Source organism: Silurus meridionalis, chromosome 3, assembly GCF_014805685.1.
Source record: "Silurus meridionalis isolate SWU-2019-XX chromosome 3, ASM1480568v1, whole genome shotgun sequence".
NCBI classification, from domain to species: domain Eukaryota; kingdom Metazoa; phylum Chordata; class Actinopteri; order Siluriformes; family Siluridae; genus Silurus; species Silurus meridionalis.
Genome location: NC_060886.1, coordinates 12,369,795 through 12,380,747, shown reverse-complemented (window position 1 = coordinate 12,380,747; position 10,953 = coordinate 12,369,795). Strand labels below are relative to the sequence as shown.

General features: G+C 40.2%; 1 protein-coding gene across 4 annotated transcripts; it reads left to right on the top strand.

Annotated features, from left to right (window-relative positions):
* The first annotated feature begins 851 nt into the window (after window positions 1-851).
* On the top strand, window positions 852-10,273 carry mphosph8 (M-phase phosphoprotein 8). Of its 4 annotated transcripts, none has more exons than XM_046845123.1 (14): window positions 852-1,146; window positions 3,815-3,964; window positions 4,126-5,163; window positions 5,244-5,319; window positions 5,583-6,029; window positions 6,782-6,904; window positions 6,996-7,084; window positions 7,708-7,848; window positions 7,991-8,089; window positions 8,215-8,369; window positions 8,473-8,630; window positions 8,730-8,854; window positions 9,001-9,084; window positions 9,183-10,273. In XM_046845123.1, the coding sequence occupies exons 1-14, from the start codon at window positions 1,045-1,047 to the stop codon at window positions 9,222-9,224; spliced, it is 2,829 nt and encodes a 942-aa protein (XP_046701079.1). In that variant the 5' UTR covers window positions 852-1,044; the 3' UTR covers window positions 9,225-10,273. The 4 variants fall into 4 exon arrangements, with proteins under 4 accessions (XP_046701079.1, XP_046701078.1, XP_046701081.1 ...); XM_046845122.1 differs by having other exon boundaries at window positions 853-1,146; window positions 4,123-5,163; XM_046845125.1 differs by having other exon boundaries at window positions 854-1,146; window positions 8,003-8,089.
* The last annotated feature ends 680 nt before the right edge of the window (window positions 10,274-10,953 follow it).

The following is a 10,953-nucleotide window of genomic DNA, read 5'->3' as shown; positions in this document are numbered from 1 at the left end:
TTTTAAACATACCCATGTGATGCAGCAGAAATACCACATAGCAATTTGAATTTAACTGTACTGTTGATTATTTTGTACTTGAAATTATTATTTTTTTTTTTAATCAACTCATTTGGTTCATCTTACGAATAAGAGATGACTCTTTTGACTTATTTGACATATGGCTCATATGGCCCATACATCATGTTACCTCATACACACAGCTGAGGGTCAAATCGTCACAAGATTTATATAAACGTATTAATTAGAATTAAATCATTAAAAAAAAAAGAGTCCACTCACAATAATCACATAAAAAGCGTCGACTTACAATGGTCACATAAAAAGAGTCGACAGCGCTCACCTCAAAGAGTCGGCTCACAACATTCAGCTAAAAGAGTCGGCTCACAGCGTTCGGCTAAAAGAGTCGGTTCACAACGTTCCGCTAAAAGAGTCGAATCACAGCGACCCCCTAAAAGTGTCGGCTCAGAAACGGCTTACAAATTTCACCCAAAAGAGTCTAATCTCAACATTAACTAAAAGTGTCGGCCAGAGTCAGCTCACAATGTTCACCTAAAAGGTCTGTTTATATTAGGCTAACAACGGTCACCTAAAAGAGGTGGCTCAGTCTCGGCTCAGTCTCGGCTCAGTCTCGGCTCAGTCTCGGCTCAGTCTCGGCTCAGTCTCGGCTCAGTCTCGGCTCAGTCTCGGCTCAGTCTCGGCTCAGTCTCGGCTCAGTCTCGGCTCACGGAAGGACAGATGGACTATTTTCTCCCCTGACAATTTGTGTGTTCACTTCGAGGCATAGGGTATTAATGGAGTGCGTGATCCGGACTACATAGGCCACGCCTACCAATACAAGCCGCCCCCCCAGGCCTCGCCTACTTTGTGCCCCGCCCACAGACGCTCCACCCGACTGCGCGCCCCCGCGTCCACCTTCTGCAGCCCAGCTCCTGCAACTCTCTCCAGTGGAGGTCCATTAAGGCGAGGTGTTTCCGTGCAATGCAGTTAGTTCCAGTATCAAGTAAAGAAGGCTAAGTTTTGTTTTACCTTGTACATATCGAAATGGATCCCGGTGCAGAGAGAGCGGAACCTGGGGACAGCGAACAGGACGAAGAAGAGGATGTATTCGAAGTGGAAAGGATTATTGACATGCGAGTGGAAGATGTGAGTGCTGGACTACAGCTAGAAGGCTTAGCCTCTTATCATGCTAGCTAGGATGCCATCTTGTTAGCTGGCGCAGCAGCTCCTTCAACACGGAAAGCTTGTTTGAATAAATAAGCCGTGCATGACATTTTTCTCAGAAGGAAAAGTGCTGAAATTGCACAAATAAACCAAAACTCCAACACTCTTTTGTGCAGTTATGAGGCGGATAATGGTGATTAGCACTTGCTAGGTTAGCTTAGCCAAGGCTAACTTTTCTAGAAGGCTATTTTCAAGGGTCATTTTACTGCACACTGACTTCGACAACATTGTAGCAGCAGATTAGTACGGGAAAAAAAGCTATGCGATGCCTATTTTTGGTTCTTTGTGCGTGTTTTTAGCGTGAATTACGATGTTATTTATTGAAAAAAAAGACCCGTTAATCGTCGTTTTTCTTCTCTGAGATATAAAAATACCGTGTCTCTTTTTTTTCCAGTCAGGATTTGAAGTAGAGAAAAAGTAAAAGATTTAAACGTATATGATTCGTCCATCTCTGAGGAATCTGGTGTTGTAATAGTGACAGCTATCACTCAGAGACCACAGTAATGATTACAGGGTAGTTGGTGAATGTTTGCTACCAGACTTTGTAAAGGGAAAAGAAAAAAAAAGTCCTCCCAGTGCTCATGTTTGTTTTTTGGCTTGTAAAGTGATGATGGCCAGCAGCTGCATTTCTGCTCAGAAAGTGGCACTAATGCAAAGTATGCAAAGCAAACACACAGCAGTGTGAGATTAGTTTAGAAAGCACATGCATCATTGCATTTGTACTGTGCACTTCGACTACCTCGCTTTTAATACGCGCAAAAGGGTGAATCAGTGCTTTCAGATAAGACCTATAATATATATATGAACCAGATGTGATGTGTTTACATTAAAAAAAAGTGTGTTTGTAAGTCACTGGAAAGTAGAGAGCGCTTTATACGGCATTAGTTGTGTTTGACAGGTCTGTTATAATTGGCCGGAGTGTCTCTCGTCAACATTTTCCTTTCCTGTTGAGAGGCTTTATGGACTGTCTGGCTGGCACTGTCGGCTATCACATTGCAACTTGACACAATGCTGCAGACCAGAAGTGCTCTGGTAAAATTCGAGCTTATTGCTATGGACTTGACAGCAGGCCTTGTTCTTATGTTGGCTGCCATGTTAACATATTTTTTGTGTAACTCCATTGTGCACTTCTTCAGTCTCTGATTAATGCAGTGTTGCAGTGTTTCCAACATTAGTAACAGTCTTGGAGACATGTGAGTGTGAAGCGTCTGGAGTTTTTGTGCGTGTTGTTGTAGGCCGTATCTTGTTGAGTGTTGTTAATCTTTCTAGTGAAACGGGGAAAGACAGATTGGAATGAGAAAGAGTTAGTGAAGAGGGAGATTTCTTCCCTTTATCACGTGAGCGCGTTTAACTCCTCTGGATCCTCCTGCACGAACATAGGTGCTTTAGAGTCAGGTGATGTATTGAATAAAATTTAATAGTTTACACACAACACTGATAGTCTTCAGTGCAATTTCCTTCCTATTGAACCAGTGCCTGTTTACAGGCATTGACTGGGAGTGATTGGCTGTGTGTGCGTGCATGACCCAGGTCTGTGTTCCTGCTTTAATGTAAATCAGGGCGAAGACAAAAGCAACAAAGATATGTTAAGGACTATGAATGGCAAATTATTTGCACTAATGTTCTTTTAATAATAGCTATATTAGACTGTAACATGCCTAAGTACTAATTTTCTGTCTGAATGGTGAAAGATTTGTATTTTTAACTCTTCTTATAGCAACCACAATATTGCAGTGTCTTTAATTATAGTCTGTGAAACTGGTGGCTGATAATATAAAAATACACTGTGGAGAAATGCATGATTTGGCATACCTTGTGACATAGATAGCTGCTTGTGTTATCTGCTGTGTTTGTTGTCATTGACCCAGTCGTCTCTAAACAGAGTGGTTGAGTAATGAAACCGGAGACAGCCAGTGTGGGCTCTGAGCCAGTTCAGCCATTCTAGTTTCAACACATTGACTCTCTGCAACTTTTTTATAACATCATGTGACAAAGATCCAACACAACACACTTAACTTTCAGTTTTATAGCTTGTACGATATTTATTCCCACACTCAGTCTCTCTTGTCTATAAGATACATACGCTTATACACACGAGTACACCGTCAGATGGAAGAGGATTAATCTGTGAGCATGTCACTCCGAGTAGACGGCAGATGTTGGTGCTTACCTTTGATCATTTAACAAATGACAATGAACGCTGCCAATAAAGGAAACGATTATGATGCATGGCATAAAAGAGTCTAGTGAGATAAGCAGTAAGAGGAAACCATGGTGCAACTGACAGGGAAGTGGGCCCACCCACTCCGATCCAAATGAATGTAGAGCTTTGTGTTCAAGCTGTAGTGATTATTCAAGTGCTGCCCAGAAACACAGACAGACCAATTGGTTTCTGTTACTAAGCGACAAGGTGAATAATGACAGTCTGACATTCACACGTGTAACATAATGTCTGCTTAATATTAATTGCATTGTACAACTTATTATTTCTGTGTTTGTGAAGAATTAGAATATGAAGCTAATGCTCTTGCTATTTGCTTTAAAATGCACCAGGATTTAACCGACTCCTCCTTTGGGATTATTTTTTAAGGGAGAGGTGCTATACCGTGTGCGGTGGAAGAACTATTCATCTGATGATGATACCTGGGAGCCCAAAGCTCACCTGGAGGACTGTAGCGAGGTGCTGCTAGCCTATGAGAGGTCTTTGGCGGAGAAAAAACTTAAGAAAGACTCCAGCATGGTGAGAATAATAAAAAAAAAACTTCTCCCACACATCTTAAAAAAATAATTTTGATTTATTGAATGTCTCACAAAATGTTACATTGTATTACATACTAAAATGTGGCTAAGTGATTTGACATTTTGGAACAGTGTAATATTGTCATTGTTTCTCCTCAGAAGCTGCCTTTGAAGAGTGACTTATTTGATGCAAACTCTGAGAGTGACAGTGATAAGGATAAACCGAAAGACTCCCCTAGTAAGAAAAAGAAAAAAAAGAAGAAACACGCAGAGGAATCTGAGGACGAAAAGTCTGAGAAGGATAAAAAGAAAAAGAAAAAGAAGGAGAAATGGAAGGAGGACAAACCGATGCCTGCTCCTGAGTCTGATGAAGAGGAAGATAGGGTTCCTACACCACCACCTTCTAAAAAAGAGAAGGCCACAGATCCCAAGAAGCGAACTATTGAAAAGGAAGAAGACGAAAATGAAGATGCTCCTGCAAAGAAACACAAAAAGGAACACAAAGCTAAAGATCCAGGGAAGCAAAAGAAAGAAACTGTGGACGAAAAGAAGAAAAAAAAGGTGAAGTCAAAAAGAGAGATTGAGACCTCAGAAGAAGAGACAGACAAAAGTGATGCACTATCAGAATTATACACTGATGACACTTCCTCAACAGGCAACCTGAGTATCACAGCAAAACCTACAACTCCCAAAAACACAGAGAGGCCTGCTCGGAGTGAAAGTGGGAGTGACCAATCCAAGGCAAAACAGAAGAAAAACAAACCTGAATTGAAGCCACAAGGTTTAAAAGACTTGGCTCAGGACAAAAACCCCAAAAAGACAGACAATTCAGCTCTGTTGCTCAAAGAGAGTGGCCTAAATAAATTGAGAAGCCTTGCTAACAGTAAGAGCAGCAAGTCATCACGCAGTGAGGATGAGCCTGATTCGGTTGACACAGGAGCCACAGCTAAAGCAAAAAGCAAGACCAAAGGTCCTGACTCTAACTCGACTACTCAAAAAGATTCATCTGTAACTCCCTCCTCTTCATCCTCTATAGTTGTAGCCACTCCCAGCAAGCCAAGAGAGGAGGAACTGAAGGAGCCAAAGGAAGACTCTGGAGAGAAAGGTGGAGCTCCTAATAATCTCTTCGAAAAGTTTTTGCTCAACTGTGAGGCCAAGGATCGTGTGCATAGAAAACAGGCACCTCACACAACACCAAAGGTACAGGGCAGTCATTTATTTATTTGTTGACAAAGGTACTTAGAGGCTTTGTTTATTTTGGCTTTTGTGTCACGTTGCAGAATCCAGTGAAGACGGACAAAAAAACGAGAAAGGAGTCTCCAGTTCAGAAGCCAGAGTTTGAAAAGCCAAAGGAGGGTGAGATAGACAGATTTCTCTAAACTTTAACTTATGTTTTGAATAATTGTTTTACTATTAATATTATATTAATATATAACTGCTCACCTGCTGAGCAGTTATATATTACTAGTCCTTAGCCTTGTGTTTTCTGCTTCTGTGATTGTTCTTGTATGTAGAATCAGGTTCAGGAGGAATGTTGTTTCATTTCACTGTGTACTTCATCAGCTATATATGGTTGAAATGACAATAAAAGCTTCTTGACTTCTTGACTTGACCTCTAGGCACTACTATCATGGAAACAGACGAAAAACTGGAAAAGGTCATGCAGGAGTCAGAGAAGAGTGACTGGCCAAATGAACCTGTGACCAAGACAAAAGAGGATCTACAGCGTGAACAGAAAGAAGAAGAGCAGCGAAGACGGAAAGAACGGCTCGAGGAGGAAGAGAGAAAGAGGAAAGAGAGGCTTGAGGAGTCTCAGAGAGAACGGAAGGTTAGGGGGGAAGAGGCACAGAAAGAGAGACAGAGACTGGCAGAAGAAGCCCGGTTAGATCGGATAGGAGATAGGAGACCTGTGGTGGAGGCTATGGCATCTACTGAGTCTAACGAAGACCTAAGGTGGAAGGAGAGACGAAGAAAGAGGCGCGAGGACAGTGAGTCCCGCCTCCTTATCACCTGCGATGACAATCAGGACTCTCAGGACCCCCTGGAACGCGCTGACAAAACGCCTGGTGTGTATCAAAAGGGTTACACTACATTTTTTTTATTCTCATAATAGAATATGATCAAATAATGATTTAAAATGCAGGTCCCTGTAATTCCTGTATAAATCAGATCTCCAAGAGCCTAGTAGGAATGGGCAGTATGAAAAAACAACATATAACATTACTAGTTTACAGACTTTGAGCAGATTTTATCACTTATAAAAATGCATAACCTCAAATTGAAATACAGAAGTAATACTCTAGAATTATTATAGTTAATAGTAGAGGGAGTGGCCTGGTTGTGCAGTGGGTAGTGTTAGCCCACTCACAGCTCCGGGGTCTTTGATACAGTCCTCAGCTCCGTTTTCTGTCTCTGTGGAGTTTCAGTGTGTGTTCTTGCCAAAGCCCATGTGGGCTTTCACTAGGTTCCCCCCATTTCCCAAAACATGCTTATTGGCTGTGCTATAATAGGCTCTGGACACACTCGATGAACACAGAATGGTTACAGGAAATTAATGACTTTAACATTTACATTGATTTTTAGATCAACTCAGCTGTTTGTAAACAATCTGGCGAACTGTACAACCTATGAATAGCCCAGATTGTAACGTACAGACTCTGTGTAAATGCTATGTTATGTCTTCTCATGAAAATGTTGATGAGTTGACAGGTTTCAAATCAAACCTAGGTTCTGTACAGTTCATTGTGAATTCTGTGAATGTCTTTCCCTAAAAAGCGCACTATTAGCCATTCTCAGGCGCCTTGGCTTTGTTTAACAGACAGGGGCCCCCCTTCTCTTAATCTTGGAGTTGAGCTGAAGCTAGACTGGATGACACTGGAAGACTTTCAAAAACACTTGAATGGAGAGGATGAGAATCTTTTCCCGTTAGCCTTAACTCCCAGTGAGTTTTACACACACCACACAACAGTAATAATTTTTAAATATATATTCTAATTCTTTGTCATTGTTTTTTTTCCCCTCCCCAAATAAAGCTGAGTTGCGGGATGCCGTAAAAAATGGGAATTATTTGGCTGTTAAACGTGCACTCAATTCCAAAGAGGACTATAGTCTGGACCAGGAGGTAAGATGTTTACAGTATATGAGTTTTTTTTTATTAATTAAGAGCATTATTAGTAAACAATATAAAATGCATATAAATTAAATGGCAATAACATATACATAATAAGTAATAAAAAGTTGGTGGCTGGTAGATAATACAGCTTTTCCTTTTTTTTTTTTTTTTTTTTTATTTACAAAAATATATGTAAATCTGTTTTTACAGCTTAAATGCACCACCAATAAACAGACATTGTGGCCTTAAATGCTGGTATCACTGGCTCTGGTGCCATTATTACCACGAATCTCATGTTTTTTAAATGTTGAGAAAAATTACTGTAGTCTTATTGTGACACTAAGTGTGATTTCTATAGTATTCTTGCACCGCTGCATTTCACTACTGGGTTACTATTTTAAGCTTGAAGTACAATTCATTAACTGCTGAGAAAAAACATACTGGAAATCTAGTTGAGTCTCTGCTTAGCTTCTGTTGCTGTGCTCTGTTTGGTTGTGGTGTCTGCATTTTATATAATGTTTTTTCTTGCTTATAATATTGCATTTTGGGTGCATGGATGATTTTGGGGGCAAAAGAAAATGTCAACATACAGTCATTTCTCTGTGCATGTGTGGGCTCACTGTCCCCTGCAGGATTCCAGCGGTATGTCTCTGTTCATGCTGGCCGCCGCAGGCGGACAGGATGATATCCTTCGGCTGATGATTAAGAAAGGAGTAAAGGTTAATGGGCGGCAGAAGAACGGAACCACAGCCCTTATGCATGCTGCTGAGAAGGTAATTATTGCTTTGCTGCTAAAACCGTTCTGCAGCTGTTCTGCTGCTTTACACTCACCATAGAAGACATCTGTTCATGTTCTCTCAACTTGTCTGACAGTCATATGGGGGTAGAAAGAAGGTCTGCAATAACCTCAATTAGTTCTCTTTTCAGAATTTCCTCACCACTGTGGCCATTCTTCTTGAAGCAGGATCTTGCTTGAATGCTCAGACACTGGGTGGTGAGACAGCACTTATGAAGGTGAGGATAGGAAACTGCATTTCCTCGTTTGTGTGTGGTAAGAAATCTGCTGATAAATGCATTGTTCTGCTTAGACAGCTTTTGTGAATGAGTGGTTTCACATTTGTTATTGTTGGCTTTGTTAGGCATGTAGGAGAGGAAATGCAGATGTAGTGCGCCTCCTACTGGAGTATGGAGCTGACTGCAACATTCTCTCCAAGCACAAGACAACAGCCTTGTACTTTGCCAAGCTTAGCAACAACATGATGGTGTATGACCTCATCAAAGACCACATCCAGACGTGAGAGTTTTTTTTTTTTTGTTTGTTTTTTTTCTATTGTCAAAAGATTTCGCACAACCTCTGTAACTGATATCCATTAACACCTTTTAAATGTAATTCCCAGGTTATCAACAGTGGCAGAGGAGACAATCAGAGCTTATTTTGAAACGCGCTTGGCTCTGCTTGAGCCTGTCTTTCCGTTGGCATGTCACCGCCTATGTGAGGGACCAGACTTCTCACTGGAATTCAGTTACAAAGCGCCACAGCACACGCCTGGAGAGGGTAGGACTCTATGCACTAGAGCACTATGAAGTCAGAGAAATGACCAAACCATAAACAGTATATTAGCACTGGTAATACAAATGTTGTTTCTTCTGTCAGGGTCTGGTATCCTTCTCTTCATCTTCCATGCTAATTTCATGACTGAGATCACAGCCAGGCTCTGTGGGCCCTGTAGTGTCCATGCTGTCATTCTTAATGACAAGTTCCAGCTGCCTATATTCCTTGTAAGTAAGCCTATAATCCTTGTAACTTTATTCATAAGAGCATGCTTTTATTGGTTTGTTTGTTCAGTTTTTGCCTTGCCACTTAAAAGCGTATTATCTTTACAAGAAATGGCGATAATTGTCTAATTGTTTTCTTTCCCTGACAGGATAGCCACTTTATTTATTCCTTCAGCCCTGTTCAAGGAGTCAACAAACTGTTTATTCGCTTAGCTGAGTCACCCACAGCTAAGGTGAGGGCATTAATACAGTGCCAAACATGCAGAGTGTGTCTTATAAATAAATAAATATGATCAATTATTTTAATTAGTTCCTTTATGTATTCCCACAGGTTAAACTACTCATTGGTGCATATAGAGTCCAGCTACAGTGATGCCCAACCTTCCGCTTTGGGTCAAAGTTCAACAGAGAATTTTTCTCATGCCAGGAGCCAAGAGTATTTGCTCAAACCTGTCCTCAGTGTGTCACTAGACATGCCAAGACAAAGATGGGTTCATGTTTAGTTGAATGGCTTGGAAATGAAGCCTAAAGCCAGTCCCTCATAGCAGACATTGGAGTGTGACTCCAGGATACACATTCATTCATTCATGTTTTATGAATTTTACACAATTTCTGATTTTGTTTTATCGTTCTAATTATTTAGATAGTCTGTGCCTCCAGACATGCAGGGAGGATTGGCATTTGTAAATCTTGTTTGTAAAGGATTTTTTTCTTGTTTTAAATACAATAATTTATCACTTCAGATTTACCCATAGTTTCTTTATGTTATCATCTTATCACCTTGTACTTGCCTTCTGTGTGTGTGTGTGTGTGTGTGTGCATGTTTGTCTGAAAGAGAGAGTTAGTGTGTGAACTAGAGAGCAGGTGCCAATTGTCCCTGCTGGGTTGTTTGTTTGTTTGTCTGTTTTTGAGGGACCAAGGGAGTGGACCTTTTTAAACACCAGAATTAATTCCCTGTGTACTGCTTTCCCATCCAGCTGTTTTACACTGAACTTAGATCTCTGGGGCAAACTGTGTGTGTAGGGTCATTTGTGTAGGAAGTGTACAGGGGGAATTATTTTCTACATATGTGTGTGTGTGTTGGGAATGTATGTTTTAAGGGCTAGTATCTTCTTAGAATCTGGAGGAACCAGGTCTAGCAATGCCTTTTGTTTAAGACCTGAACATCTTGCCTTCAATATAGATTTTGATTAAACTAGGTTATATTGGGAATTTGCAGTCATGATTAAGTTACTATAGTACAGATTCTTCTGAAAACAGTGTGCTGGACAACATGGTTTTTAATTTATTTTCCCCTGACTGTTAACAGTAACTTTTTGACAGGTTTTGTTTGCTACCTTACTGTGTTATATAGAGAAAATAAACACAGCTTGGCATCCTCTTCAAATAAACTGTACATATGTTTCCATAACATTTAAAGAAGGAAGATTTGTTTGTGGTTTTATCATTTCAGTTTTATTTATAGGAATGATTTGGAGCAAAACTATATTCTACATGTATCTTTATATAATACCCCTAGGATATCTGTATTAATGCTGAAAATTGTGTAAGGAAATATTGTTGGATGTTGCATATAAACAATCACCTGGCATATCAAAGCAAAAAAGCAAACCAGGTTTAATACTATTTAATAGACCTTCAGCAAATTCCCTCTCTTCTCTTTTATATGGCATCTTGAATGGACATTTGACTTGGGGGTTGTACAAGCTTATAATTTCCATCCTACAAACAAAAATCACAAAGACAAATATTTATATAAGAAGAGAGAGAGAGAGAGATCATCCCTGAACTACACTAAACAAAATATAAACCCAATACAGTTAAACTGCACAATGTATAGTGGTCTTTTTTTGTTGCCAGCCTGAGGCACACCTGTGCAATAATCATGCTGTCTAATCAGCATCTTGATATGCCACACCTGTGAGGTGGATGGACTATCAAGGCAAAGGAGAAGTGCTCACTAACACAGATTTAGACCGATTTGTGAACAATATTTAAGAGAAATAGGACTTTTGTGTACATAGAAAAAGACTGAGATCTTTGAGTTCAGCTCATGAAAAATGGGGGCAAAAACAAAAGTGTTGCATTTATAAGTTGGTTCA